Below are 27,623 nucleotides of genomic sequence, written 5' to 3' on the forward strand. Positions count from 1 at the left end.
CTGGCTCTGGAGCTGTCTTAGGCTGTTGCTGGGCTTGCATCTGGTTAGAGGATCCTGCTCTTGTCTGCCTGCAGCTTGTGGTTATGCTTGACAACGGGTGACTGCAGCCAGGGCTGCATGACTTTGCACGTCATCTGGCTGAGAGCCAGTGGGATGGGCCACAAATGCTTAGGGCTCCTTTGGGCAGGGTGTTTGTGGTTCTGCCTCTCGGAAGAGGAAGAAGAAAAAAGGGGACGACGGACACAGCCCTCCATTTTGCACGCCTCTCCTCCCCTCTTCCGCTTTCCAGGGCTTGCAGGTTCTCCTTGCTGGTGATGGGGCACTTGGTGAGGCCCTGCTGTGTTGGAGGGATGGGGGTGAAGGGAGAGAGAGTGTCGGTGAAATAGAGTATTCAGTTACTGCTTTGTGGTTTGGGGGAAGAGAGGGGAGGAAGCCATGCTAGAGCAGGATCTTTGTCTTTCCTGAGGGTACACTGCTGTGAATTTAATCTTTGGCTTCTTGCATAAAAACTGCTCTGCCCCTTTCTGATTGGTTTAGATAAATTATCTAGGATTCTGCTTGTCAGGCAGGAGAATGCTGGTTTCTGTCTGGCTGCTGTGCTCCCCACCTGCATGGGGAGAACATCAGGGACCAGATTGGGACCAGCTTATTGGGTAACCTGCAATAAATCCACCATGACTTCAGTAGTAAGAATACCCTAAATTCACTCCATCCCTTCATTCAGATGTGCCAGCCACACGGGGGATGCCTTCTTGTGCTGTGATCAGCGAGACAGGACAAGCAATGAGGATGAGTGTATGTCTCCCAGTAAGTGCTGTAGTCATGCTTCTCTCAACTAGTATTGGCATTACCGTCCTTATTTGCACCTCACATATCTGCAGGGCATCAATTGAGAGTTTTCTTGGCTTAATAAAATAGGGTCTCCTATTTATTAATTAGGTGAAGACCATGAAGCCAGTGTCTCACCTTATGCATTCCATCAGGCAAAACTGGAGCAGCCCTCATGATGAAGAGGCTGAGCATTGCACTTAACCTGTCCTTCACTGAGATCCCTGGGTCTTTGTTGTTCCTCAGGTGACAAACTCCAGGGTACAGAGTCCTCACTGTGACCATCATGGAACCTGGAGCCCAGAGCCAGCAGGAGGCATCTACCGTGTCTAGCATGCAGAGTGCAGAAAACATTGCCTCAGAGTTAAATGCTGCTTTGAGAAATGGCCAGAGGGAAAGGGTGCTGGAGCTGCTGGAGAATGGGGCAGATGTGAACTCCAAAGTAGAATGCGGATGGACACCTCTTCACAGCGCTGTGCAAGCTGGTGACAAGGAGATGGTCCAGCTTCTGCTGGCCAGAGGTGCATGCCCGCACACCAGGAAGGACAATGGTGGCACTGCGTTTATTGAGGCAGCCATGGTGGGAAACCTGGAAATACTGGAGCTCCTCTTTGGTTGTGGGTTTAACATTAACGACAGTGACGACAATGGATTCACTGCTTTCATGGAAGCTGCTTGGTATGGGAAGGAGGAGGCCTTGAGGTTCCTGCATAGCAAAGGAGCAGATGTGAATTTGAGGAGGACAGCCAGTGAGGAGAAGAAGAAACTGAACAAGGGAGGGAAGACTGCACTGATGGATGCTTGTTGGAGAGGCCACTTCTCGGTGGTAAAAACTCTTATCCAGGAGATGGGGGCTGATCCGAACGTTTGTGACAATGAAGATAGGAATGCTTTGATCCATGCCCTCAAGGATTGTGATAGGGAAAAAAGTGAGTCAGATGTCTCTGAAATAGGCCTTTTCCTGCTGGACCATGGTGTTGACGTCAACTGCAAAGATGAAACTGGTAAAACTGCCCTCATCCTAGCTGTGAAAAGGAAGAATACAAGCTTGGTGAAAGCTCTATTGGACAGGGATGACATAAATATCGATGATGCAGGTGAGGATGGCCAAACAGCTCTGATGGTGGCTGTAGAGAAGAATACTTACGATATAGCAGAGATGCTGTGTAAAAAAGGAGCAAGGACTGACATTGGGGAGCTTATTGCTGCTGCAAATAGGAATCGTGCTAGTGAAATGGCGCGTCTTCTTCGCAAGTATAATGCCAGGTTTGTTCCAACAAACCCTGATGCCTGGGAGCCAAAAAGCAAACGCTGGAGGGACCAGCTGCAAAGTCTTCATAATATGTATCGGCCCATGATTGGCAAGCTTAAGGTATTTCCATATGCCCGTCAAAGAATTCAGAGCACTTCCCAGGGTAACATCTACCTTGGACTCTACGATGGGATGGAGGTGGCAGTATGGATACGCCGCAGCGCAGAAGGTAATGAGGAGAAAACATTCCTTGACCAGTGTGCAAGCTGTGAACGTCTGCTGAAACTCTCCCAGTCTGAGCAAGAAAAGGGCTGCATGTACTTGTGCTTCCCTCTCTGGGAGAAAAACCTCGAAGAACATCTGCATGACCCAGGAGACCAAAAGGACTACAAAGGCATCCTGAGGATGATCTTCCAAGCAGTGAGAGAGCTGCACTCACTCGGGTTTGCTCACCAGGCTCTGCATCCCAAGAACTTTTTGATAGGTTGGTTGGTTTTTGTTGGTTTTATTTTTTGTGCGTGTGTTTTTTTCATTGTTTCCTTTTGCCTAACACCCCCTATCCTAAGTCAGATATGAAAGACCAGAGCAGATATGCTTATGCTGAATGGCATTAGTTCTCTGGATAAGCACAGACATGTTCCAGATAGCCCTGGGGGAGTGAATAGAGTAGCTTTCACGTCTCCTTAGATCTGCTTGCATTTCTGAGCTTTGCAGATAGCTCAGCCCACAGCAATCTCTCCAGAAGGCACCCATACAGAAAGCAGTGACAAGCTTGTGTATCAAGGTTCATCACTTGTTAACATTCTCTTATTTCCCCAGATTTAGGTGGCAAAATCTACTTGGTGGATTTTGATAACTCCAGAAAGTTGACTGAAGGCAAAATGGAACTTATCTACAAAGACTTAGAGGTAACTTCGATCCGAATCAATACATGGTTTCAAATCTCGGTTATTTCTGATACTTTCTTTTGCTGCGAATTCTAGGGGCAACTCTTGTGCATCCTTAACCTGAAGATGTGTTGCTTTTGGGGCAAGCCCCTATAACAGTAGACCCCATATGAGAATGGCAGTGTAATGGCTTGGGCTGGTGCTGGGACCCCTGCAGACACCTTGGGATCTAGATTATGGTGTTTGCCCCATCTCATCATGCACAAACCTTCAGAGTTCCTATCCATATTTACTTGTATACTTGTGCATGCCTGCAGACCCATGTTAACATACATGCTCTGCTCGTTTAGGAATACTAGTCCCATTTCTTCCACTCAGTATGAAGCTTCATGCATCTTGATGTGTTTCTCTGCAGAACCTCAGCAAGCTCATGCTGTATGTTTTAACAGGGGGTAGGAAACCCCTTAATGAAGTCAGTACTAAGGATTTGGATGCAGGTTCCATGGATTATGAGGAGGCTTTGGACCTTATTGAGAGCCTGGCCTGTCATGATGAACGGGGCTTGGAAGGTCTGAGCGAGCACCCCTATTTCTGGAGCAAACAGAAGTAAGCCCTAAGAGCACAAAGAAAAGTTGTTCGTGCAGGATTTGCCTGTAATGCTGGGGATGGTGTTCTGTTGCAGCTAACGAAGGTCCTTGTTCTGCAGGAAGTTCAACATCCTGAAGACTATATGGAATAAAATCAAAGATCTGACTGATGATAGAATGGATGCTTTTGGCGTGCTTAATGCTGGAGAATGTGTTCCTTACCCAAACTGGACTGAGCAGGTAAGCCTCTTCTCTTTGAGTTGATGTGAGGTTGGAGCTAGACCTTCCAGCAGAAGTTTTCCTCAGCTGGACCAAGACTCTGGATTCTCTCCTCCTCTCCAGACCTATAGATTTTCATAATCTACCGTGCCATGTTGACAGTCCTAATATGAATGCTATGCTTTGGCCAGGCAGGAAAATCAGGGGGTCTGTATGGTGTGTGTCCTGAAGAGCAAAGTCTTTTGCTTGTGTTGATCAACATGCCTGTAAGTGTCAGAGCATATCCATGCGAGGTGATGTCTCTGCAGAAAAGCTGCAGTTGTGATAAGTAAAAGCAGATGAGCTGCTTTCATGGTGTGTGTGAAAGGCAGGGCATATATGGTCTGTAAGCTTTTTTCAGATTAATCAACAGATTCTGGGCATCATGTGCAAGCCTGGTGATGGAAAAAAGCCTGGTGATGGAAAAAAGTCCAGTGATGGAAAAAAATTCTTCTACACGAAGAAGATCACAGACCTACTGAGGCTCATTAGAAATCTGGATGAACACCCTAATAAGAGGTACGTGTTCGCATCCTTGTCCCTGCCACGGTTGTGTTGCTGGATGTCTGTAAGCACCAGTGTGTGTGAGAGCAAAATCTTCAGAAAGGAGCCCAGGATATGGGAGGAAGTCCATTAAATCTCATTTTCTCAGGGGTTACTTCCTTTGGATGCACAGTAGTGTATAAAGGGTTGTGTGACTTGGCCCTCCTGAGGGTGAGAATGAAGCTTGCCCAGAGGATTAAACTTCAGATTTTGAAGCAACGTCCAGCTCCCAGATTCCTCATCCCTCACACTTTGAGGAAGCCTCCTTAACTGCTTTGATATTTCCAAGTGCTGATGTTACTGTGCTGAGGCACTTTGAATCATAGAATCAGTAAGGTTGGAAAGACCACTAAGATCATCAAGTCCAACTATCTAACCATCAACCCGTGCTCTAAACTGTGCCACTCAGTGCCATATCTACCCTTCCCTTGAAAACCTCCATGGATGGTGAGTCCACCACCATGCTGGGCAGCCAATGGCTCAGTCAACGCTCCTGAAGAGCTGCTGGACTGCCCAACCCTTTACAGCCATGGGCATTTCACATCTGAGGCCAGAGGTCTCTGGTGACATAGGCGTTAACTCCAAGTGATGCTTTCACCAAGGCTGGTGGCCAGCACAGCTCTTCTGTGAAGATGCAGGTGGAGGTGCTGGAGAAATAGCAAAAAGATAGAGTGCAGATCATGGGGAAAGTATGGAGAGGCTGCAGCTCGAGGACCTAGAGGAAACCTTCCTGTGTTATCAGAGCCTCTGGAATGGCTTTTCCCTGCAAGGGAGAAATTGAAGCATTATGGGTTCCTTTTATTTTTGGTTTAATTTTTTCTTTCTCCTTCAGGATCACTGAAATAACAGGAGACTACGCTGAGTATTTCCTGAAGCTTTTTCCTAAACTGACCATTTATGTCTACAACTGCTTACGCCAGCATCCCAGATACAGTCACTTCATAGACATTCAGGACTCTTCTCCATAGGAAGTCATTGCCTCATATTCTGTGGCTGATCCCACTTTCTCTGCGTCCTTCAGCTGCAAAAGAGTTGAAGAAAGTGGGTAAGGAGATGAGAGCGCACGCAGGGGCAGAGCATAGAGGACTTGATCTAAGAAAATGGAAGATGGTTCAGAAGAGGTGGCTGGTGTAGGAACCAAGGGCTTGGGAGGGGAGCCAAGCTGAGTGTTAGCTCAGTGACTTCCCCACCCCTCTGGGCTTGATGACCTCTTGGAGATGGAGACCTTGTGGCATCTTGATTGTCCATGGGGTTGCTTGTTTCTCTGTTAACAACTTGCAGGGGGTTGTACAATGATTATATGGTGCTTATGGAAATATTTTTGTGTTCTTGAATGGGTTTTTAATGCTTTGAAAAACTGATTGGTGTTCCATTAGCCAATGCAGAACCAAGCTGGGAATAAACTTGCTTGGGAAACTGACAATTCCTATGCTCTTCTATGAATGAGATCCCCCTATCCCTTCCCAGAGAGGAAAGTAGTCTGAAGCTGTACTGGGTACTGAAGGCTTCTTCTCCTTGGGTGCGTAGCATCTCATGGGAGATGGGCTGTATGTGGGGGACTTACTGCTGTTTTGCTTTCATTTTTGCTGATTTCATTTTTGCTGTTTTGCAAGGATTCCATGGCTGAGTTGATGTGCAAAGATGAACAGCAGTGCTTGCGTGCTCTCGTGCACATGCAAAATTCAGAACGGGTGTGTTTGACCCATCTCCTCTACAAGAGAGTGACTGTCAGAATGCATCGCTGAGCCCCGTGCATCTGCTTAGCTGCATGTGCTGATATCTTCACGTGTTTGCAGTCCAGCAGGCAGTGCTGTGTGCGAGTCTGATTGCCGTACACCCCAGTGTGCGTGTGCACAAGAGATCCAGGCACATCTGTTATTTAGAGCCTGGCTGTGAGCCAGTGCAAACAAAGTGCAGTCAGACTTCTGCACCCTCACAACTCACACCATGCAGCGTGCTCGTGCAATGGCTCTGCCCACTTGCCAGTGCAGTGCTTGCACCATGCTAGTGCCTGAGCTTCTGCACGCATGGCTCACCATGTGTGCGTGCTGTGACTTAAGGGCTGATGCAACACAGCTAGCTTTTGGGGCTGGAAGCTTGGGGCAAACCCAGCTTGCAGCACAAGGGCAGAGTTGAGCAGCTGGCTGGATGTGCAGCTGGCTGTCAGAAGCTGCTGCAGCTCCTGAGAAGTCTCTCATTTACAGAAACGTTGGACTTTGGGTTTGTTTGATCCTGCTAAGTGTTGTTAATCCTAATGGGCAAATAGGAAGCGTCATCTCCTGCCTTAAATATACCTGTGCTGTTGCCAGGCTGCAGGTTCTAGGATTTGAGGGTTAAAATGTAGCTGAAAATAGCTGTAAAGGTACACAGTGGAGCTTGCACGGGAGGGAGCTGTGAGCAGCAATGTGTGCTAAAGGTTCTGTTCTTTTCTTCATGAGGTGATGTCCAAAGTGCACCAGATTTCTGCTGTTTCCTGGTGCTCAGCTCAGCCATACCTTCTTGCCTTTCAACAAGGAAAATAAAGGACAACAAGGAAAAAAAATCCTACCCGTTGGGTAGGATTTGGTTAGTGCTTTGGAAACCTAGCTGCACTGGGTATGTAAAAAGGAGGGGGAAAAAAAAAATCAGGCCCAAATTCAGCATGAGCTGACTTTGATTGGCAAATGGGTGTCTCCTTGGGTAGATAGACCTGAGTGGCATGTCCCTGCTGAAGCTACAGAGATGCAAGCCACTGGTGCTGTGATAGCAGGAGGCTGGAGGATGCTGTGAGTTGCTTTATTTCTCAGCCTTGCTGCACATTAAGCACAGCCCATGCAGTATGCTCTGGCTGCTCAGCTTCCTTGGAGTATGTTACCATGGTTGTTGTGCTGGGACACCTCTTCTTCGGTCTCTTCTTCTGTCTCTTCTTCTTCCTCCTCCTCCTCCTCATCCTGTGGGGAGAGGAGAAGCACTGCATCAGTGGCTGATGGGGGATGCATGGGTGAAAGGTACAAATGGGGTGTGTTTAGGGCAGTGAGAAGTGCAGCCTCTGCAGATCTTCTGTGTGTTACTATGAAAGATTGCAGAGAGCTGGGGCCAGAGACAGCCCACCCAGAGGTAGCATCATGTTAGTGATGTGGATGTGCCAGTACCCATGGTACAAGCTCAGGAAGGGCAGCAAAAGGAGATGGTTTGCGTTTGTGCAATCCCATCCTGGAGTCTGTGGGGTGAGCAGCATCCTGCACAGCTGCCTGGCACCCTCTACAGCTGGAGGAGACAGCCCCTTCCAGCTGGCTGTCCTCCTGCTCCAGCTGGGGTGGTGCCTGGGGACATGGCTGCCTTGCAGCCACCTACCTGCTCTGCAGACTCAGAGCTGGACCTGCTGGATGGCAGCTGCTTCTCAGCACTTTTCTTGGACTCTGTGGAAAAACACCGTGCGCACAGATCCCATCACGGAGTGTCAAGGAGCCCTAAATCTAGGCTCCCATCCCAGCAGCCTCTGGGCACCAGCTCACCCTCGTGCTCCTCCGCTAGCTCCTTCTTATGAGACCGGGGCAGCAGGACCTGGATCCCTCGTAGGAGTGAGAACAAAATGACGGCGTGATTGCCTGGAGAGGGAGAAGAGAGGGAGCGGTAAGTGATGGGGAGGGAGCAGCAGGACGTGTCCCCTTCGGCTCCTACAGAGGATGGGAGATAGACGGGAAGCGGTGCCATTGAGCGCTCGCACAAAGACACGAGTTCCCTGCTCTGCTTTGCAGGGAGATGGCACTCGGAGAGCTGGGGACCAGCGCACGGCGAGCTCTGGGCAGCCTTCCCCGTGAGCATCACCGCGTTGAGCTCGGGGGAGCGAGGCTCGGCAGTGCCACAGTGACGCCTGGTGACAGCCTGCGAGGCGGCCGCTACAGCAGCCCGGCTGCCGAGCAGCAGCTCCGGCACCTGCCTGCTCCCCCCAGCCTCCCCCCCCCCCCCACCTCGCACCTCCCAGCCCGTGCCGAGCTGAGCCGCAACCTGACAGTGATGAATTACCGGGAGCAGAACGCTGTGCTGCAAGACACCCACCCGGCCGTCAAAGCAAGATTAATACGTGCCTATTTTGGTTTCCCCTTTAATCAAAAAAAAAAAAAATCAATTAGGCAATTTCCAAATGAATATTCAGTCGAGGAGCCGGGTTGTCAGGCAGAGTGACAGTACTTAGCAGCACTTTCTTTGTGGGTTTCTTCCCCCCGAGTTTAGCATTGTTTAGTACATTGAAACTAAGTGGTTGAGGGGAAAAAGATCTTTTCCCTAGAGATCATAGAATCCTTAGAGTTGGAAGGGACCATTAAAGGGTGTCTAGTCCAGCTCCCCTGCAATGCACAGGGACATCACAGCTAAATCAGGTTGCCCAGGGCCTGATCCAGCCTTGCCTTGAAAGTCTCCAGGGACGGGGCATCCACCACATCACCAGGTAACCCCTTCCAGTGCCTCACCACTCTCCATGTGAAAGACTTTTTCCTTGTATCCAACCTAAATCTACCCTCACTGAGCTTGAGATGTCCAAGTGACTGCTCCCTCTGACCCTCATCAAACTTTTTCTCCATTCTAAACATTCTCAGAGCATCTTCTGTGCAATGCCAATAAGCCTGCTGTTTGCCTGCATGTTTCTGGGCAGTCTCGTCTCCCTCTCCTAATCCCAGCTGACTTGTAACCAGGCTTTAATGGCTCTTTTAGGGGATGTATTTTTAAGTTGTTGTTTGAAGCAAGCAGGGCTTAGGCAGCAGCTCTGTCCTCAGGAACTCCCTGTTCCCTGAAGAAATTTCTAAAAACCCCACTGGGTAATTTTGACTGAACTTGAAGGGAAGGAAGGACTTTAAAGACACCACATTTTCAGCCCCACGTAGCTGAAGCTGTGTGTACTAATGGAGATAGTGGTGATGGGAGGGGTTTGGCTCTTCTAAGTGGAACCATCACTGAAGATCTGGGGATTCTGGGGTCCGTGAACACTGTGGGATGCCAAAAACCCAGGTCTGGAGACTTCTATGCTGGAAGAATGTGAGGGCAAGTGTGGAGTAGGGGACAGGAGCTCATCTTACTTGTGCTGTAGACCTCAGATGGTTCAGAAGAGGCTTTTATACTGGTCAGTGAGGTCGGTTCCCTTCGCCTTGCAGAGAACCTGAAGCTCTTCATTACCTTCCAGGTGCAGAACCTGCATGAGGCATGGAAAAGACAACAAACCACTGAGCAGATAGCTGCAGCTCAGCTCCTGGGCAGTGTCATGCCTTCATTTACATCGTGCAAGAAGAACCAGGCTGGAAAGAGAGGCTGGCATCTGTGCAGCCTCTGCCACCAAGGGAGAAGGGCTCCGTACCTCTTCCAGAAGTGTATCAGGATGGGGAAGATGGCCACCTTGGCTCTGTGGTAGAGGAGCCGGTTCAGTAGCCCCTTGGAAGACAAACTCCAAATTAAATCTCTATCATCTTCAGAGATGTTCACCTGAGCACAGAAGAGAGCTTGTTTAACCAAAGCAGTCTGTAGCAGCCTGGTGGGCCCCAGAGGCATGTCTCTCTCCCTAACCCCACTGTGCGTTTCAGCTGTGCCTATGAAGTTATACTATTTCTGTCCGAGCTGACTGTCCTCAACATAAAGGCTGGATTCCCCGGGGTTTCCATGGAAAAATGCTGTGCTGTGCTTTCTAAATGGGAGATAGACAGAAGCACTGCTACTGTAGGGAAAGAGGTAGGTGCATGGGGGGGGGCACGGTGATGACATTGACCTCAGGAGACTGAAAGGGCTGATTTGGTGGAGTGCAGCACACACCCTGGTGCTTCAGCTCCAGGGATGACACATCCTTCCAGCAAATAGGGGATTTCACCATCTCCATGCTCATGTGCTTGTTCTTAGCAGGTACAGATCAAGTGCTAGCGTGGGCCTGGTGTTAGATCAGTTCCCACGGAGCCCAAGGATGGTTCCCAAGCTCCAGAGCGCATTCTGAAGCTTCAGAGCATTCCTGGAGCAGATCCACCCCCTGTCTGGTCTCTCTCTCCCCTCATCTGCTCCCAGCTGCGATGGTCTTGTGTAATGAACAGCCTACAGGCTTCCTGGGTGGGACCCAGCATCTCACCCGCAGTCTCGGGGGAATATCAGAGCTCAGGAAGAGCTTGCTGATGATGGCAGCTTTCCTTTTGAGAAAGTCAACTTCATTCTTGGTGCACATGTCACGGGCTGCCAATGCTTCAGCTGAATCAGCCAGTCTTGAAAACCTGCAAAAGCACGTTGTTCAGGTCTCACTCTGAGACGTGTGCCTTGACTACTAGGCTAGGCAGGCATGGAATCACAGAATCCTAGAACTGTTTGAGTTGGAAGGGACCCTTAAGGTCATCTGCTCCAACTCCCCTGCACTGAACAGGGACATCCGCAGCTCCATCAGGTGCTCAGAGCCCATCCAGCCTGACCTTGGCTGTCTGCAGGAATGGGCAATGGTCTGGTTTAGCTCAGTGTTTACTGAAGTGAAGGTTTTGGGGCTCTGCAGGGGCAGGTAAGCACAAGCAGATTAGACACAGCTACAGAGTGAGACTTTGGTTGTGTCTCGTGCTGCAGTGTGGTGCCCACGTAGCAGCCTTGCTGAGGGGAGCTTTAGGATGGCAGCAAAGCCCTCAGTGTGTGCAAAGGAACCTGTGCACCAGGCTTTATCCCTTACCGAAGGGTGGGGACTGCTCCCAGGATGGGTTTGGGCCTGAGAAAAGGAGACCGGAGGTACCTGAGCACTGGTGTTGCTTACTTGTTGATCTCCAGGTAAAAGTGGAGGTCATCAACGAGGAAGTTGACAGTGATGAGCTGGTTGTTAAACATCTGTCGTTTCACCAGCACCACGTCCTTGTCCCGTAGGGACTTGGCAGAGGCTGTGCGGGAGCGTGAGGTGCTGTTGCTCTGCATCGAGATGATGGGCAGGTCTGTGAGAGGGTAAGAGATGTTGTGTCCTGCTTCTCGCAGCAACAGTTTGAGGACAGCTGGGCATCTGATGCTGAGCTATACCCTGCTCCTTCACCACCCCTGTGCTTCCCTTTCCTGCATACAGGGGATTTGTTGGGATTTTTCTACCATAGAATCATAGAATGGTTTGGATTGGAAGGGACCCAAAGGATCATCAAGTTCCAACCCCCCTGCCACCGGCAGGGTTGCCAACCTGCAGGTCTGATACTAGACCAGGCTGCCCAGGGCTCCATCCAACCTGGTCTTGAAGACCCCCAGTGGTGGGGCAGGGATGGGTACCCTGGTGAGCTACAGCCTATAGGGGTACCTCGGGAGTTCAGGTGTTCAGATCCATTCAGCGTGTGCCATTCTCTTAGCTCAGTAACCTCCATCCATCCTCCTATTTGCACCCATGGAGTGCTTGCGTTCATTGTTTGCTTAGGAGATGGCCACAGTAGGTTAGAGCAAAAGTCTGCCTGTCTGCCTAGCCATCACCATCTCTGATAGAGGCCATAAGTGGATAATTAGGGAGAAAGAAGTGTAAAATATTCTCCAAGTTCCAAACGTTTTGGTTTCCAGGTACTTCTTGCTCTAGGTGGGATTTCTGTGCATCCACCAATTTCAATGGATTTCTTTTCTACCAGCTTTTCCAGTATCCTCTTGAATCAAATCTGCTCTGCATCCTCTGGCTCAGCACCTTGTAGGTAGGCTCCCTGCTGCATTCCTTTCTATTTTTGCCTTGTCTCACCTTAACTTCATCTAATGCCTCCTGCTGTGTTTCTTTTTTCTTTGTGAAAGACATGCAAATTGTTGCATGTATGTTGTTACTTGAGAGAGATGCACCAGCATCATTGAGTGCACTTAGCAGAGAAAGGAGGGACACTGGGGTCAGAAAACCAGATATTGTGTGAGTGTGTGCATATATACATTCATGTTGCTTCTGCACCTCATCTCCTAACCCCATCACCAGGGTGCTGACAACTCTGTGGCTTCTCTGTGCCAGTGTGCAGAGTCTGGGAGCACTAGGATTAGTGGCCAAGGGCCAACCTGAATGTCCACCTCCAGAACTTTGTAGCTAGAAGAGACAGGCCCGTTTTCTGCCCTCCTTTCCATCCTCTGCTCACTTGGTGCAGGCAGTATTCAGCATCCTGAAACACCTGTTTTGCCAGCAGGAAGGAAGAACTCCACCTCCAGCACAGACCGCTGAACATATGGGGATGGGAGAGGAGCCCCACAAGTTTCCTCCCTTTATCTCTCCTACACCCAGGATTGCCTTGGGAAGGAAGGAGAGGGGTTGAGGAGTCTAGCCATACTTTCCTCCTCGTTTTCTAGTTCCTTCCGGAGAAAGTCCTCAAACTCCACACGGCACTTGTCGTTGTTCATCTCCCGGTGGAACTTGCAGATGCTTCTGACAATGTTCTGGATGGCAAACCATGCCCACCGCTGCAGAGACAGCACAGAGCATGTCAGACGGTGGTACAGCCATGGGGAGCCAGGGCTGGGAATCATGACCCAGCCATCATTTTAGCTTTCTGGTATTTCTGCATTTCCCTGGGGGCCATAGGTGATAGTGTGAATTGCTTGGCCACTTGCCGCTATCTAAACCTGGTCTCTAGAGCCTGTGAGAACAAAACTTTAACTCTTCGCTATTTGCAATCCTCCAGTTCCAGCCTCCCTCGCCCTATTTCTCTGAGCACTGCTTAACCCACAGCATCTCCTCTTTCTTCCCCAGACAACACCCACAGTGGGCCAGCAGAAGGTCTTTCCTTACCAGGTTGTCTGTCTTGAAGCTCCCCCTCCCGTGCCGCAAACAAAGGTTGGACTTGTAAGTGACACTGGGGGGAAAGAGGTCCTGGTATTCTTTAAACCTGCCAGATGGGAGATCAGAGAGCATCAGGGGCAGCCAGATGTGCGAGCAGGGCATGGGTTTGGTGGGCAGGACGGGGAGCAGCTGAGAGGAGTAGTCCTGTGGTTGGGGTCTCATGGGACTCCCGTTTGTGGAGGAGGATGGAGGAAGGGATGGGGACTGGAGCCCTCCCCTTGCATTGTTAAAGACATCAGCAGCTGTATGGGTTGCTGGGGTGAGGGTCTAGCTGGGATGTTGATGCATGCATTAATAATTCATAGGGTAGTACATTTGTTGTTGTCTGTCACCAAGGAAAATGTGTTTGTGTTTAAACCTAGGAACCAGCCTGAGCCGGGTCCTCACCATTGCTTTTCCATTTCTTTCTGGACGAAGATCTGTGCTGTCATCAACATGAAGGGGGTGACTGTTTCAGCCTCACTTATTTCCTGGATGATAGAAGAGCTGCACTTCAGCCGTTCCTCTGGAAGAGACATGCAGTTGCTGCCTGCCACTAGCAGCCACACCAGGCACCTTGGCAGCTCTTCCTACCCTCACATCAGCAAGTGGCATCCTGTCCCACCTCTGCCTACCCCATCAGCTGTTCGCTGAACTTGGTAGTCCCACCTCTTTTCCTTTCTATAGTGTGCTAATTGCATGTTTTAGGAGGGAAACTTTGATTCCGAGAACATCAGAGGTCTTGGTCAAGTGGTCCTGCCAAAGAAGTAGACCTTCTTCCTAGAAATTCAAGTGGCAGTGGAAGACCTCAGCAAACTGGGCAGGGAAAGGAGAACTGGCAGGTCCCTGCAAGACGATCTAAGATCTTCACCCACGTTAAGGAAAAGAAGCCTTGTCACAGCCTGAGTCAAGTACAGGGCTGGAGGTTGCCTACCAGCTGGGATTTCACCACGGAAATAATTTCTGACAATGCTGTCAACGAGGAGGTTCTTTGTCTTGGTGCTGGTCTCTGCAGCTAGCTTCTCCACGGCCATCCAGAAATGCAGTGGTTCATCCGCGCTGCGCTCCTCGAGGAACTGCCTGAAGTACTGCAGGTGGGCAGGGCTGTGCAGAACCTTCACAAAGTGCCTGCAGGGAGGAGACACCAGGAGACAACCGGAGCTGGGAGCAGGCAGGGATTTGGGGTCCTTTCTGAGGTGAGCAAGCCTCTTTTGAAGATGGGTGGATGGGGTCAAATATTTTTGTTGTCTAAGTGTGGCTCCCGAGCCTGACTTCCAAAATAAACAACAAGAGCTGCTCCTGCTTGCGACCTGATTGCTATTTATACCCTGATGTGGAGCTGTCAGGACTCTTGTCTGGAGCACTCCCAGGAGGTGGGGCTCCACATGGACATTCACGTGTCGTCCCCATGACAAAGCAAGGAGTGACACTGAAGGAAAGCACTGAGAAAATTGTGTTTCCAGAAAGACTGAAAGTAGCAAAAAGCAGCAAAGCCTTGTGCTGCGAGGTGCCAGACCTGGGTCTTTTCGTTGGCTTCTCTACTGCGACAGCGACGGCCTTTTTGGCACTTGATCTGGTTTTTCTCCTCAGAGCAGTTCTCTTCTTTTTCTTCTCAGGTTCAGCAGCTGTGGGGACAGAATAGAGCTGGCCCCTTCCTCAGGTGACACCTATAGCCCATCACAGCTGTCCTCAGGTCAGAGGATCTCAAAGAAGCCTGAGCTGTCTCCAGAACTGCCCTGCTGACTTCGCCAGGGACACTGGATGCTGTAGGAGCCCTTCACCTCTGCGTGGTTTGAACTCCTCAGCATCTGCTTCAGAGAAGACCTCCCGCTCCCACCCACACTGGCTAAATTAACACCCCAAAACTTGTGCCTTCTGAGGGTGGATGCACCTCTCTCTCCTTCTGGAGATCTTTCCCTGATGATGCTTTCCCCTGTTTGTCCAGGGGAGTGCTGGCTGGGAGTCTGCCCTGCTTCTAGTCTGCTCAGGTTGGACTCACCAAGCAGTGGGCTTTTGGGAGACAAATGCTCCTCATCCTTGCTGCAGCTATCTGCAGGCAGCAACTCTTTCTGAGCAGACGGCTCTTTTGATGTCATCTTCTGGGAGTCTGCATCTGATAGAGAAGAAGGAACACATCCAGCTCCTGCAGGCTATGACTGTCCTCCAGCATTTACTGAATGCTGCCTTATCACTCTTTGCCTTTCCTTTCCTCTTCTCTGTTCTCTTCCCATGATCCACCCATGATGCTACATTTCTCAGGACCCCCAGCTACCCAGGAGGTCAAGGTGTGGCAGTGGGATGACAATGACCATCCCTGCCTTGCATTTCAGTCTCTTTCACCACAGCCTGGTGACCCAAAGGCAGTGCACGGACAAGCAAGTTTGGTGCCTCCAGTACAGACAAGAGCAAATTTGACCCAAAGCTCACTGCAAAAGCCTGGATTACAGTGGCTTGCAGATACCCTGTCCCAACCCACCCAGTGACAACTGTCAGCAATAAAACAGGGTACCCTGCTAAGCCAAAACCTGTGTGTTGGTGGCTTTGGACACTACAGGCACTCAAAATACGCTTTATCAGCCTGAGCCAACCTGAGTCCCGGCAGAAATTCAGAGCCTCCTCTTACCAGTTGTGCTCACAACAGGTTCCACCTCTGCCTGGAGCATGCCCCTTTTCTGGAGGTCTTGAGTGCCAAAGGATCGCCAGTAGTCAGGGGAGAGGCCTTCCAAGTTCCTTGTGTCATGCAAGGCCTGGCTCAGCTTCAAGGACTCATTTATCCGCTCAGACAGGAGGAAATATTCATCTTTCCCAAGAGCATGTCCTTGTACCTTGGGCACCGGGACATCACTCTGTGGAGACTGACAAGAAGAGCAGAGGGTGATAGCACAGGGCATCCTATTACATCCCATCTGAGGAGCTACTCCTGCACTGCACCCAGCAGGCTATGTGTACATTTTTGCAGTTACAAACCTATCCAAATTAAACCACTGGAAGAAATCCGATTGCAAAGCTCAGCACAAGACTTGGACCTGTCCACACTCTTCCTAAAGCTGGCTCACATCTGTCTGCAGCTGCATCCAAACAGTGGCTTGCCAGCCAAAGGCAGCTGCTTTCCTGAAGAGGTCAACATCCACCCAGGAGGGCTGAAAACATCCATGAGGGTGCCATGGACAGACAGGTGAGCTCACATGCTTTTTTTTTCTCTGCTGGCTGCTGTCCCCGGTGCTGGCTCTGGCTGGTGTCCCAGGAGTGCCACCCACTGTCCCACTGAGACCCTCAAGCAGGTTTTGGCTGTTCACCATCAGCGAGCAGGGACAGAGAGGCTGCCTGCTGACTGAGCTGCATGCTGCTGAGAGCAAGCACCAAAAATAACCCTGCTAAGCCCCGTGTGGCTCCTTTGACATCAGTGCAGAGAGAGCCCCCGACGAGTTTGGCTTAGGGGATGGTGCCTGCGGAGAGCATGTCCCCGACACCTGCCCAAGTGCTAATTGCACTCCCAGACCAAGCATGTGCTCTGAGTGGTAATTTCCTTGACAAGGGATGCTTAGAAACATGGGCAGCTAATTAACTTACAACCAAGAGCATTTAATGAGCAGAGCCAGGAGCTGACAGCTGCCAACTGACTGCTCCATGAGAGCTCAGCTCTCACTGGCTGCACTGCTGGGGCTTTGGGGCACTGCCCTTGACAACCCCTCCCAACCATTTCCGGGACCAGCTGCTGATTTTTACATCGCAATTCTGGGAAAATCCTAATGGTCAGCCTGAAGACATCAGATGCAGTGAGCAAAAGTGCCTGTGTGGGTTGTGAAATGGACCCAAGCATGCGGGATGTTCCGGGGTTTCTGTTTGCGAGGAGGCTTCCTGGAGTTAGGGTAGCATCCAGGGCACTGGGAAGTATGATGCATTAGTGGGATCTCTGCTGCCGGGAAGATGGGTGCTTGTGTAACCCTTTCTTAGGTCACTGCTTAACACAGTGGGGGAAAAGACAAGGAAAAAAAAAAAGCACATGGAAAACTTGAGTGCAGTTGAATCAGAAGCCAAAACACTGCACGCCCTCCTCCCTCAGCTTGCTGGCCGGGCGCTTGTGCTGGGACAAGGATGTATGCGTGTGTGGCTGCCCGTGAGTCAGATTAAAAGCAGTATTTGCTCCAGGCAGGGAAAAGGGGGGGAATTAATTCCCAGAAGTGTTTTACCCAGCATGCTGCCTGCTGCTGGATTCACATGCACCTGCCCTGCATTTAAATCTCTCCCTGTTTCTGGGCTGAGCCATGGCTCAGGGGCTGACCTGTGGGATGCTGGATCACTGCAGTTAGTACTGGGTTTCCCTCCCTCCCTTTCCCTTCATTTTTCCATCTGCACTGCTGCCTGCAAACCCCTTGAAGATGTCCACAACCCCCATACATCCCCTTTACCATGAACTGCAGGAATGTCTTGTCCTCATCAGCCAGAAATTGCTCATAGAAGGTGCAGAGGACCTGAAGAGGAGCAAAGGTGGGGTGTCCTCAGCTGTGCTCATGTGTCCCATCAGCAGCCAGCACCCCTACTGTACCCCAAGGTCACAGTGACAGTGTTGAGACACCCAAGGGCAGCTTTGCTGTGGGATGAGCACGATGTGCTTCAGTCATGTGCTGGAAGCAGTGACTCAGACGTGAAAGGATGGCCACCATCCTGTGAGCCCCATCTGACAGCTGAGGCTACCAGCTGCCCAGTGGCTGCTCATCTCAGCTCCTTGCCCCAGGAGACCCATGGGGATGCTCCTCTCTGCTGGCCTGGTGCATCTAGGTCACTGGTTCCAGTCCAAGCTGACTTGTGACCGTAAGTTTTGCCTTCCCTGCTCTCTTTTCACCTTAGCCTTCCAAATATCAATCTGTTAAATGCGCCCACAGCCTTTGCACCAGGCTGGGGTGTGTAGGCCCAGCTGTACCCCGCGGCACTGACCACCGGCATTCTCTACCTTGCAAATCTCTTTTTGGGTTCTGAATATCCAGGGGGTGAATTCTGCAGAAGCCAGGTGGTCCCGCAGGCCCTGGAGGGTCCTTGTCTCCATGGGAAGCTGCTGGATGGTGTTTTCTTTCAGGTAGGACTCGCAGATCCTCTCCGTGAGGAAATGGCGCAGGGAGAAACTGTCTTCTCTGCTGTGGTCCAGCACCACGGGCAGGAATTCTTCCAGGTCGTGCCATAGGTCCAGGAGACGAGCCTCAGCGGTGCGGTCCTGGCATAGCAAGAAGGTCCTGAAGGGCCGTCCCGCACAGCTGTCAGCACTGAGGGCCCAGGGGAGGCACCGCAAGGTCTTGGCTGGCTTTTTGGGAGACGGCATCTTAGCCAGGGGCGCAGAGGAATGTAGGCTGGAGAGGACCTTCTCTTCACAGAGGTCTTCCAGGTGGAGGACCTTTTTTTTTTCTTTGGGCCTAGGTCTTTTTGCTCCTCCTTGGCCTCCAGTGGCAGAGTTTGCAGTACGCTCTGCCTGCTGACGAATCAGTCCCAAACTGTCTTTACCCCGTTGCAATCTCTTCACGCTCCCAGCTGGCCCTGTCTGCCTTTCTGGTTGCCTTGGAGAACTGGGTGTCTTCATTTCTTGGGTGTCTTGTCCCTCCTTGATAAGAGCCCAGATCTTCTCTTTGGCCTTCCTGCTGCAGTAGGGCTCCGGTGAACCCTGGCTCCTATTAATTTGCATTGGGGAAAGGCCATCTGAAACGTCCGAGGGCTCCTGCAAGTGGTCCTGTGCCAACCGCTCCCGATATTCCTGCAGCAGAGGCCAGCAGGATTTTTCCTCCTCCATGCCCATCTTGCACTGGATGAAGAATTTAGGGAGCCAGTAACTCTGAAGGATATACAGGGCTCGTTGTTGCATTTTGCTCAGGATCTCCCTCCGGATGCCAACAGACCCAATGTGTGTGACTTTTCGTGATGACCCTGAAATAGATGCAGGGAGTGATGATGTGAGGATGGCTCCAACCAGACTGGATGCTGATACAGGGGATCCTCAGCTGATCAAAGCTGCTGCTGGCACCCCATCTGTTCCTGGGAGCAGCCAGATCCAGGCCACCAGCTCCCATCCCACTTACTAGCAGTGGTGCTGCAGAGGGTAAGGACGCTGGAACCTTCACGCAGGTGGGTGACCTTCAGCCTTTGGACCAAGGACAGATAGAGGTCCTTCTGTGCTGCATCTGACTCATCGAGACCCAGCAGCCTCTCGGTGGTGAGCCAGAAGTTGGTCAGTTCTTCCCCTTTGGATCAGACAAGAGAATGACGTGACGGGGGTGGTATTAGTCCCTGAGAGCCTTGCTGGGGAGCGAAGCAGCCTGTGGTTAAAAGCAAAAGCTGTGAAGATGCGGAGGGGCTGCGGAGCACACCGTGCCCACCTGCCATTCCTTGGGTGAAGGCTCGGAAGCGCCACATGCCCTGGCTCCCGCTGATGCACTTCCCCAGCAGCCACTGGTCCGCACTCCGCCAGTTCAGCAGTTTTGCTGTTAGGGAGAGCGCAGAGCACGGCATCAGGACACGAGCCTTGATAAATACCTTATTCTTCCAAAATAAAGATCTGCATCCCAGCTGCCAGAGCTTTCTTTTCAGCAGCTGGCTCTCCCATTGATTTGCAGATGGGCAAAACAACTGGCCGGGATGATGGGGACCGTATGGGGGATATCAGAGCACAGTCCAGACTTGCTGACCTTGAGACAGACCACGATGTAAGGTAAGGGTGTGTTTTGTGTGTTTGCAGGGTATACTATGGCACTAAGGGAAACGGGGTAGTGATGGGACTCCTTAGGTCAGGTTGATGGTTGGACTTGATTATCTCGAAAGTCTTTTCCAGCCTGGATGATTTGATGAGTTTCCCAGCATAGGATGCACTGAATGAGGAACATAACCCAGTGCAGAGCAAGAGCTTTGCGCACCCTGCCCACCAGCAAACCTAAAATGCCAGGATCCTTTTCCCAGGCCTGAGGCTGCTCTCCAGCCCCGCTTCACCCATGCAAACCCTGCAGCTGCTGCTAACCAGCTACTCCAGCTCAACCCCGCAGAGGAGGCAAGCCTGCACTAAGATGAGTAGGTCTGAGGGGTGAAGCCCTGTTCATTTCATGGAAACCCTGCCCTGAGATCTGTTACCTCCCTAAAACCAGGGTGTGCAATGCCTTTTTAACCCAGCGCTGTGCTCAGCAGGCACTAGGCAAGAGGAAGCCCTGTTTGTGCAGCAATGACTCACCTGCTTCCTCCGAGCGAATGAAACCCAGGAGCTTCTGGCAAAGGACGAGGTGGAGGCACAAGCTGGATTTGCAGAAGTGAGGCAGCCGGTGCTTTCCCAGCCAGGCCAGCAGAGCCTGGGGGCTGGGATCCTGCATTGCACCCCGTGCCCAACGAGAGGATGAGGCTGTGAGCGAGGAGCCGGCTCTTGCATGGGGATTAGGGTGAGTAACGGGCCCATGCTAGGGGGGTTGCTGGAGAATGGTGTGAGCCATCCCCGTGTGCAGGAAGAATGGGGATGCTCGTGCTGCCTGTGTCCCTGCTGCTTCTCCTCCCCGCCTGCTTGCTTTCCTGGAGCCCCGAATTTCTGTGGTTTCTGCTCCTCCTGGAGCTCAAAGGCAAAATGAAGCCTGGGTTTGAAATCATCCCCCTGGCTGTATGAACAAGGGGGAGAGAGCAGCCTCAGAAATGAAGAACCGACTCCATCCCTGCCCGGTGCCCTTCCTCCCCCTCCTTTGTCCTCACAGGGGATGTTTTCTCACCAGGTGGCTCGGTAGCTCTGGCCAGAGGTCCCACTGCCCCGTGCTGCTGCTGTAAATGGGTGTCTGGCCAAAAACCTGCATCAAAAGAAATGGAGAGATCTTGAGGTGATGGAGGGTGAGGGGGGGAGCCCAGAGCCTGCCCATCCTAGTTAATTCCCAGTACAGAGAAGGCATCATCTTCCCTTTCAGACCTCACTACCTCCTCCATGCTGAGGTCCTCAGCTTTCCCTGCCCTGGTAGCCTAAGCACTGTGTAGTCCCAATTTTTCCTGGGGCCTCTAAAGTGGAACCCAAAAGGCTCAGAATGGTCCTGGGCTTTGCAGTGAGGAGCAGACTTACAGGAAGGTTCAGAAATGTGTTGAAGAAGTCAACAAAAACTTCATCTCTTAGCAGCAGCTCTATGTCTGTGGAGGCTATTGTTGCTGCAGGGGGAGAAGAGAAAGTTACCTGGGCTTTGTGTTGTTGAAAGATGAATGTAAAGCAAAAGAGAGATGGGAATAGTCAGGAGAGAGCTCAGAAAAAGTGTGGTCTCCGTTGGGATTTGTGCACCGGGGTCCCATTGCACCCATGTGCTGTGGGCTGCTGACACAGGGCATTTGGAAAGCATGTGGTTCAGTCGCATGGAGGACTTGGGAGGCTTGAATGACCACTTTCTAAATACCAAGGGTTTGTGGAGGTTGGGCACAAGTGCTGCAGCATTTCCTCTGAATTATCAGGCATTGTCAGGCAGGTTGTGGCTTTAGGTAGAGCAGCGGTGACTGCAGACACTCACTCCAACCACCCAGGACCTGAAGGCAGCGTGCTGGTGTCAGTAGTGCCCCAAAATCTATCCCTTGAATTTGTGCTTGGTTCTGAAAGATCTGGAGTGGCCTGGCAGCACCTGCTGATGTGGGATGCCCTTGGAAATGCCCGCCAGCCCCAAGGCATGGCTGTGTCATAGGGAGGACCCATGTTTATAAAGCCTAACGCTGCTTTTCGCCCTTCAGGGTGTGCTTTGCTCCAGCAAGGGTCACTCACTGGTGGCCATCACATTGCTGTGTCCTGATGTGTTCTAGATCACTGTGCTGCTTGTGACACACTTGTCAGAGCCCTGACCCTCAGGGACATGGAGGGCTCTTGGGGACCGCAGTACTCTCTGTGCTTTCCTGTATCTCCGTCTTTGCAGCTCTTTGGGCAGCCCTGAAATGAAGACCTTCCCTTCTCCTCAGACAGGTCAGCTTCTTGACTTTGAACCAGGTTCTTGGTGTCAGGCTGGTGTCAGGGCATTTGAGCAGGTGGTGGCTGACGTTTCATGGGTAACTCCACTGTGGTTGCCCTCAACTGAGCAACCCTGGGTTCCCAGTTGGGACTGATTCCCACCCTTGGAGACCTCCTGGGAAGAGGAGGAAGGAAGCACTGAATCAGAGGCAGCCTGGATCAGAAGGAGCAGACGGTGGAGGGGAAACCCTGACAGCTCTAGCACTGCATGAACTGAGCAGGAGAATGGAGAAAGGCTGGCTCTGGCTCTGCTGGGGCTATCGGTGCCCCAGCCCAGGTTGCCTGCGGCAGGGCTGATGCCTCTGGGGCTCGCCTTGGTGGGGACCCCCCCGTGGGATGCTGATGCCCTCGGGGGAGAGAAGCAGGTCGGGTCATCTCTCCGGGGCCAGTCCTCAGCAGCGAGGCCACCTCACCAGATGGCGCTGTCAAACCAGCAATGCGACGCTGTCCCCAATGCGGTGACAACTCCGCAGCCAGCGCAGGGACGAGCAGCTCCTTGCTGGTCCTGTCCCACCGCCCCCAGTGTGCTGGGTAGGGGGAACACCGCTGGTGTGACAGCTGAGCCGTGAGCAACTTTGCTCATTCCGGGTGCCAGCCGGTCAGCATACAAGCGTGCAGCGAGATCCTCAGAGCTGGTGGAGCTCAGCTCACGTCAGTGCGGCTCCAGGCTGACCTCAGCATGGCCTAGCCAGCCCCTGCCAGGAAAGGATCAAGGCTGCGAGCTGGAACAGGTCGGCACGGTTACCATGGAAATGCACGGGCCCGTTTCCATAAAGCCTTTACCCGAGGAGAGGCAGTGTTTTGGCAGGACGGGGCCCCGCTCTGCGCGGCTGGTTGGTGCACAGCCACCCCATCCGCCTCGCTGCGAAGGTGCCTTGCAAAAGGGGCTCACGTGGGCTGCGGGATGACCGAGATTGAGCAGACCTGCCAGATCTAGAAGTGTTGGAGGGGGCTCGCAGAGAGAATTGGGGTGGCCACGATCTGTGCGTAAAGATACGAGCGGGGTTGCAACATCAACTGCGTCAGCCCGTATCGCTGCAGGGAGCGGCCCACCCTCAGCAGACCTGAGGCCACCTCCGTCCCCTGGCCGCCCCATGCACGGCACTGGCGGAGGGTATGTGCCCGGGGCTCGGGTCCTTGCCCCACCAGCAGCACCAAAGTCCAAGGTAGCACAGTTGCAGGGTCGCCAGGACCTGGATAGTACCCACATGGGCTCGCAGCCTCCCGGATCCACCCACCCCACACGTCTCTGCTGTGCTTTTGGTGGCACACCTCGCGGCAGCACCCAGCCTTCACAAGCCTGACATGAGTACTGGGATATGTATGCGTGGATACTGCTGGATTTTTTCCCCGTGCACCCTCAGGCTGTTCTGATATAAATAGTTTAGGATACCTCGAAGACCACATCAGCGATGGTGGAATCCTTCTGGGCTCACAGCACCTTACAATTAATTGTATGAGGTCTCGGGTGCGGCAGTTCAGCCTTAGCCTTGAATATATTAGCCTATTTTTCCTAATGCAATTTTCATGCTCATTCTCCTGGGTGCCTAAGACTTGTTTGCTCAACGAGGCCATCTCTGGTGTTTCCTGATGTTAATTAGAAGCATTTCTGAGCCTATTACCATCTGTCTGTGGTTTCCTTGCTCGGGATTTACCGTGGACCCACTGCACCTGAGAGCCCCTGCAGCAAGCTTTGCATTTCCTTGCTCCTCCTCCAGCAGCATCACCTGTAATCCTGCACGTGTCCACATGTCCGAGTGGAACACAGCTGGGGATGGGGAATGCGATCCAGCCATGAGGACGGCGTGCACACAGTACTGCAGCACCTTGCACAGCGTGCAGTGCCAGGCCTTGATCCTGCCCCTGAATGCACTCGGGAGAATTTTCCCACTCCTTAATAAAGCTGTGATGTGCATTAGGCTGAAATTAACCTGCCAGGCGTGGTTAACGTGGCCCTGAGCTAGCGGGGAGCGCGCTAAGCAGCATGAGCGGTGCTAATAAAAAAAAAAAGAAAAAGAAGCAAGCAAGCAAAGGGGAAAAAAAAAAAATTGCCAATGCACACTGTGACCAATTTCCAACTGCAAGGGAAAGGCATGCGCTGAGCGCTCCCTGGGATATTCTCCACCCTTGTGCAGAGCGAGCAGAGCCAAGCAATCTCTGGGTCTCAAATCCCCCGCCCTGCCTGCCCTGTTCTCATCTTCCAGCTTCCCCCGGCAGCGCTTGAAGGAAGAGCACGTGCTTTGCAGCCGTGTCCCTGCTTGGGGCAGAGCAGCCAGGTGGGTGCTGGGCTTGCAGTCGCCCTGTGCAAAAAAGCCAAGAGGTGGGCTGGTGGAGGGAGGGGGGAGGGAGCTGGGTGGGGAAGGGCTTTCTTTTTTGCGTGTGCTTCCGCACGTTTTTACGAATTTGCTTTCCTACGCCGCCCTTCTGCGCAGCCCAGGTCATCGCCGGCTTTGCTCTGCCTTCGCAAGCCCTGTGGTCACCACCCCTCGGCCACCCTTGACCCTGGCAGCACCTTCAAAGGCAGCATGCTGCGGAGCCTGCAATGTTTGCTCGCTTATCGGGTGGGCAGCCTCCCACTGCGCTCCTGGGGACACCGCTTGGCCACCGCTGCCCGCGCAAGGTCAGTCCCCTGGCGCCGTGCTGAGCTCCCTGCCCTCATTGGGTGACTACTGCTTGAGGGCAGAGTGGTAATTAATTAATTAAACAGCCGCTCGCCTCGCGAAGGCCTAGGGTTTGCTAACCCATGGGTAAAGGGCTTCAGCCCCGTCAGCCCCTCTGGGGTCCTGCTGGGGGAATTTCAGTTGCATCCTTTGTGGCACCGTGCAGCAGTTTCAGAGACAGGTTTGAAAGTGATACAGCTGAAGTGGGAACGCCTTGGTTGGTGGGCACAGGGGGAGATGCTCTTCCCGCCTTCCTCCCAGCTGTGCTAGAGGCTGGGCCTCCTCCTAGGATCTAATCCATCTCCGCACAATGCACCGTTCCTCTTCCCTGTGCGACGCCTATATTTTAAGAAAAGAAATGGTAGCGAGGCCCTGGCCCTGCTGCCTAGAGCTGTGGGTGCCCCATCCCTGGAGGTGCCCCAGGCCGTGGATGGGCCCTGGGCAGCCTGAGCTGGGGGGCAGCCAGCCCACGGCAGGAGTGGGGCTGGGTGATCTTTAAGATCCCTTCCAGCCCACCCATTCTACGGTTCTACGCAATCATTCACTTGGATTTAAGACACGCTTTCGGTGCAGGTGGAAGGCGACGCTTAGCGCATCAGGTTTGCACTCGAGCATCGCGGTTCCCCCAGCCTGGGATGGAGAGGCTCGTGCCGGGTTTGCATCGCTGCCCTGAAGGCAGCAGCAGAGCTCAGCGTCACCCGGCCCCTGAGCAACGCGTTGCGTTCTGCGGGCTCGTGGCTTTGAAGGCTGAATCAACGCCAGGGCTGGGAGGTGTCACCGTGCTGAGCTTCCCCACCGAAACCGGCAGGCGGTGGGGGGGGGGAAGAGGAGGAGGAGGGGAAGGCAGGAGGTAAACAGGCGGCAGGAGCCCGAGCGAGAGGCACGGGCCGCTCTGCCTTCCCGGGAGAGGGCGCTGGGGGCCGCCGCCGCTTCTCGGCTGCCTCGTAAACATGTTGTGCTGCAGGAGATGGGCCGTGCCAACGCCGGGGGCTGGCGGCAGTGGGTGCCCCGGGCTAGCTGGCAGGCAGCTGGGCTGGCCACCGCTTCCGTGAAAGTCGAGGGTAGCGCATTTCCCGGAAACGGGAGCTGCGGGTGTCCCGATGGAACAAACCCTTTAGGTAAACCCAGGGCACGGCGTTAGGTTTCCCTGGGCAGCCCCCCCCTTTGTGGGGGCTGTTTTGCTGCCGGGTCTCCCCAGGTGTCAGGACCCCCTCGTTTGCTTTCAGCTGAGCCGCTCTGGGTGACCGCAGCTGAACTCTGGGTTTGGGTCCTGCTGGGGGATCCTGAGCCAATTGCTGTAGGTAACACATGGTGTTCAGACCCGTGGGGTGACGCTGGGGACAAAGTGTGGGCACCGAGTGGGGAAATGGAACAGAACCCAGGCAGGGAAGGAGACAGCTGAGGTTAGAAAGCATTGGGACACCCGGCTCTGCCCTGCTGCAGTAGGGACACCTCGTCCCCCTCCTAGAGCTGAGAGTGTCAACGCCTGCTTGTCACCTCCAAAAGGGCTGTAGGGTTGCTGATCCAGACCCCTTCTGTACCGAAATCTTTGCTTTATACACAAGGTGCAGGAACTTGGATTTTGGAGGAAGGTAGCAAGGTGTAGGCTGTTGGGAGGAAAGCAGTTTCCGTCGTGCTTTGAGGTTCTGATTCGCCTCAACGATGCAAGGAGGTGAAAAGCACCTGAATTACACCTCCGTCCTGCTCAGCCCTGAGGGATTAACATGCACTTTGCGGCTGCTGCAAGGTGCTGGCGAAGCATGAGCCAGGTTGTCCCGCAGGGAGGGTGGGGACCTGGCTCTCAGATGGGCCATAAATCAAAACAAGCCCTTAGCCAGCAGTTAGTCCCCTGGGCTGAGGATCCGGCTCTCCAGGGCCCCTTTGTCCCCAGCCTCCAACTGGGCAGAGGTTGTGCTTTGGGAGGCCGCAGTGGCACAGAGGGTCTGGCTTCTCGAGGAGCGGCTGCCAGCGTTGGGTGGCTCCTGTCACCCCAAGGCAGGCGTGTGCTTGTCCTGGCCCTTAAGTGCTGGGAATGTACGTGTGTAGAGCGAGCACTGGCACTGCTAACTTGCCCCTCGGGTCTGGGCTGGAGGGCTGGCCAGGAGCTGGGGTGGGAGAGGAAGCGAGCACCCAGGGTGGAAAAACACCGGGTCAGCAGTTAATGGGTGCTCACCGTCCCAGGAGGGCCGGGGAATTTCTCCTCCCGCGGGTCACAGCGCCCTGCAGTGAGGGTCTGGGCTGGAATTCCGTGCCGGAAAGGTGCAGCGCAGCAACACCAGCCCTCCAACGCTGAGCCCAACGCAAGGCGTATAGGGGGCTCCCATTCCTCCCCCCCCCCCCCTTCCCTGCTTGCCCTGTTTACCCAGGGCGACTCATTTCCATGCCTGCGAGTTATGCAAAGGCAGCTGCTAATGTAAACGCCGCAGAAAAGCCCTGGATTCGCTCCCGCTGCCGCTTTCCGAGAAGAGGGGATAGATATGTTTTCAGAGGAGGGGGCGGCGGGACGGCAAAAGGGAAGGAAAAACAACCCCCCCTCCCCCCAATCCCTTTTGCCATTCCCCCAGACGGGATAGACGAAATATCTCAGAGCAGCCCAGCGGGGCGCTCGGCTTGTTTTTCCCCCTGCCCCGACTCGCTTGCCAGCTCCCTCCTCCTCGCAGCCCCATCCCCGGCCCCGGCCTGCCCCCGGCCCGCTTCCTTCTGCCCAATCAGTGCGGCGGGGCCGGCGCTCCGGCTCCATAAAGCGGCGGCGGGCGCGGCCCCCGGGAGCCGAGCGTGGGAGCCCCGCGCCGAGCCCCTGCCCGCTGCCCAGCCCAGGTAACAGCTCGGCACCGGGGGAGGGACCGGGGGGGGTAGGAGGGGACACCGAGGGTCTGCGGGGCTCAGCCGCGGGGTTGTCCCAG

The 27,623-nt window shown here is 53.2% G+C and overlaps 3 protein-coding genes and 2 long non-coding RNA genes across 13 annotated transcripts in view; 4 read left to right on the forward strand and 1 right to left on the reverse strand.

Moving 5' to 3' along the window:
* Positions 158-5,778, forward strand: RNASEL (ribonuclease L). Of its 6 annotated transcripts, none has more exons than XM_021404725.1 (8): positions 160-326; positions 725-807; positions 1,075-2,564; positions 2,900-2,988; positions 3,383-3,573; positions 3,674-3,794; positions 4,174-4,331; positions 5,188-5,778. In XM_021404725.1, the coding sequence occupies exons 3-8, from the start codon at positions 1,115-1,117 to the stop codon at positions 5,321-5,323; spliced, it is 2,145 nt and encodes a 714-aa protein (XP_021260400.1). In that variant the 5' UTR covers positions 160-326; positions 725-807; positions 1,075-1,114; the 3' UTR covers positions 5,324-5,778. The 6 variants fall into 6 exon arrangements, with proteins under 6 accessions (XP_021260403.1, XP_021260400.1, XP_021260402.1 ...); XM_021404722.1 differs by having other exon boundaries at positions 161-326; positions 940-2,564; XM_021404728.1 differs by lacking the exon at positions 5,188-5,778 and having other exon boundaries at positions 158-326; positions 940-2,564; positions 3,965-4,317.
* On the reverse strand, positions 5,795-21,894 carry RGSL1 (regulator of G protein signaling like 1). Of its 2 annotated transcripts, none has more exons than XM_021404721.1 (22): positions 21,821-21,894; positions 21,143-21,225; positions 20,805-20,879; positions 20,285-20,414; positions 19,443-19,547; positions 19,146-19,307; positions 18,035-18,993; positions 17,493-17,555; positions 15,707-15,938; positions 15,083-15,196; positions 14,600-14,708; positions 14,018-14,211; positions 13,492-13,609; positions 13,054-13,150; positions 12,596-12,725; positions 11,092-11,263; positions 10,435-10,573; positions 9,682-9,806; positions 9,407-9,519; positions 7,850-7,942; positions 7,689-7,753; positions 5,795-7,285 (listed from the first exon to the last, which is right to left on the reverse strand). In XM_021404721.1, the coding sequence occupies exons 1-22, from the start codon at positions 21,828-21,830 to the stop codon at positions 7,187-7,189; spliced, it is 3,387 nt and encodes a 1,128-aa protein (XP_021260396.1). In that variant the 5' UTR covers positions 21,831-21,894; the 3' UTR covers positions 5,795-7,186. The 2 variants fall into 2 exon arrangements, with proteins under 2 accessions (XP_021260396.1, XP_021260395.1); XM_021404720.1 differs by lacking the exon at positions 21,821-21,894 and adding an exon at positions 21,684-21,770.
* LOC110402539 lies at positions 9,801-13,607 on the forward strand. Its single transcript, XR_002441170.1, has 3 exons — positions 9,801-10,049; positions 13,015-13,107; positions 13,467-13,607. It is a non-coding gene; the product is annotated as an uncharacterized LOC110402539 (long non-coding RNA).
* On the forward strand, positions 21,921-23,990 carry LOC110402540. Of its 2 annotated transcripts, none has more exons than XR_002441171.1 (2): positions 21,921-22,015; positions 23,782-23,990. It is a non-coding gene; the product is annotated as an uncharacterized LOC110402540 (long non-coding RNA). The 2 variants fall into 2 exon arrangements; XR_002441172.1 differs by having other exon boundaries at positions 21,927-22,015; positions 23,779-23,990.
* GLUL (glutamate-ammonia ligase) overlaps positions 24,523-27,623 on the forward strand; it is a 9,386-nt gene continuing 6,285 nt past the window's right edge. The window contains exon 1 of one of the 2 annotated variants that reach the window (XM_021404731.1): positions 24,523-24,680. In XM_021404731.1, the coding sequence (XP_021260406.1) occupies positions 24,586-24,680 (95 nt within the window). In that variant the 5' untranslated portion in view covers positions 24,523-24,585. Of the gene's footprint in view, positions 24,681-27,389; positions 27,538-27,623 lie in introns of those variants that run through there. The other variant, XM_021404729.1, reaches the window with a different exon arrangement.

Source organism: Numida meleagris, chromosome 7 (genome assembly GCF_002078875.1).
Source record: "Numida meleagris isolate 19003 breed g44 Domestic line chromosome 7, NumMel1.0, whole genome shotgun sequence".
Lineage (NCBI taxonomy): Eukaryota > Metazoa > Chordata > Aves > Galliformes > Numididae > Numida > Numida meleagris.

Bases quoted from the DNA above. Each gene is read 5' to 3' on its own strand.
- RGSL1 (XM_021404720.1), bottom strand. From the start codon at position 21,741: ATGACACAGCCATGCCTTGGGGCTGGCGGGCATTTCCAAGGGCATCCC. The intron at 19,308-19,442 runs GTGGGCACGGTG...TCTGATCCAAAG, and splicing joins CTTCACCCAAGGAATGGCAG to GGGAAGAACTGACCAACTTC. The intron at 7,943-9,406 runs GTAAGATGAGCT...CTCCCTCTCCAG, and splicing joins ATCTGAGGTCTACAGCACAA to GCAATCACGCCGTCATTTTG.
- RNASEL (XM_021404727.1), top strand. From the start codon at position 1,115: ATGGAACCTGGAGCCCAGAGCCAGCAGGAGGCATCTACCGTGTCTAGC. The intron at 3,574-3,673 runs GTAAGCCCTAAG...CTTGTTCTGCAG, and splicing joins TATTTCTGGAGCAAACAGAA to GAAGTTCAACATCCTGAAGA. The intron at 3,795-4,173 runs GTAAGCCTCTTC...AGCTTTTTTCAG, and splicing joins ACCCAAACTGGACTGAGCAG to ATTAATCAACAGATTCTGGG.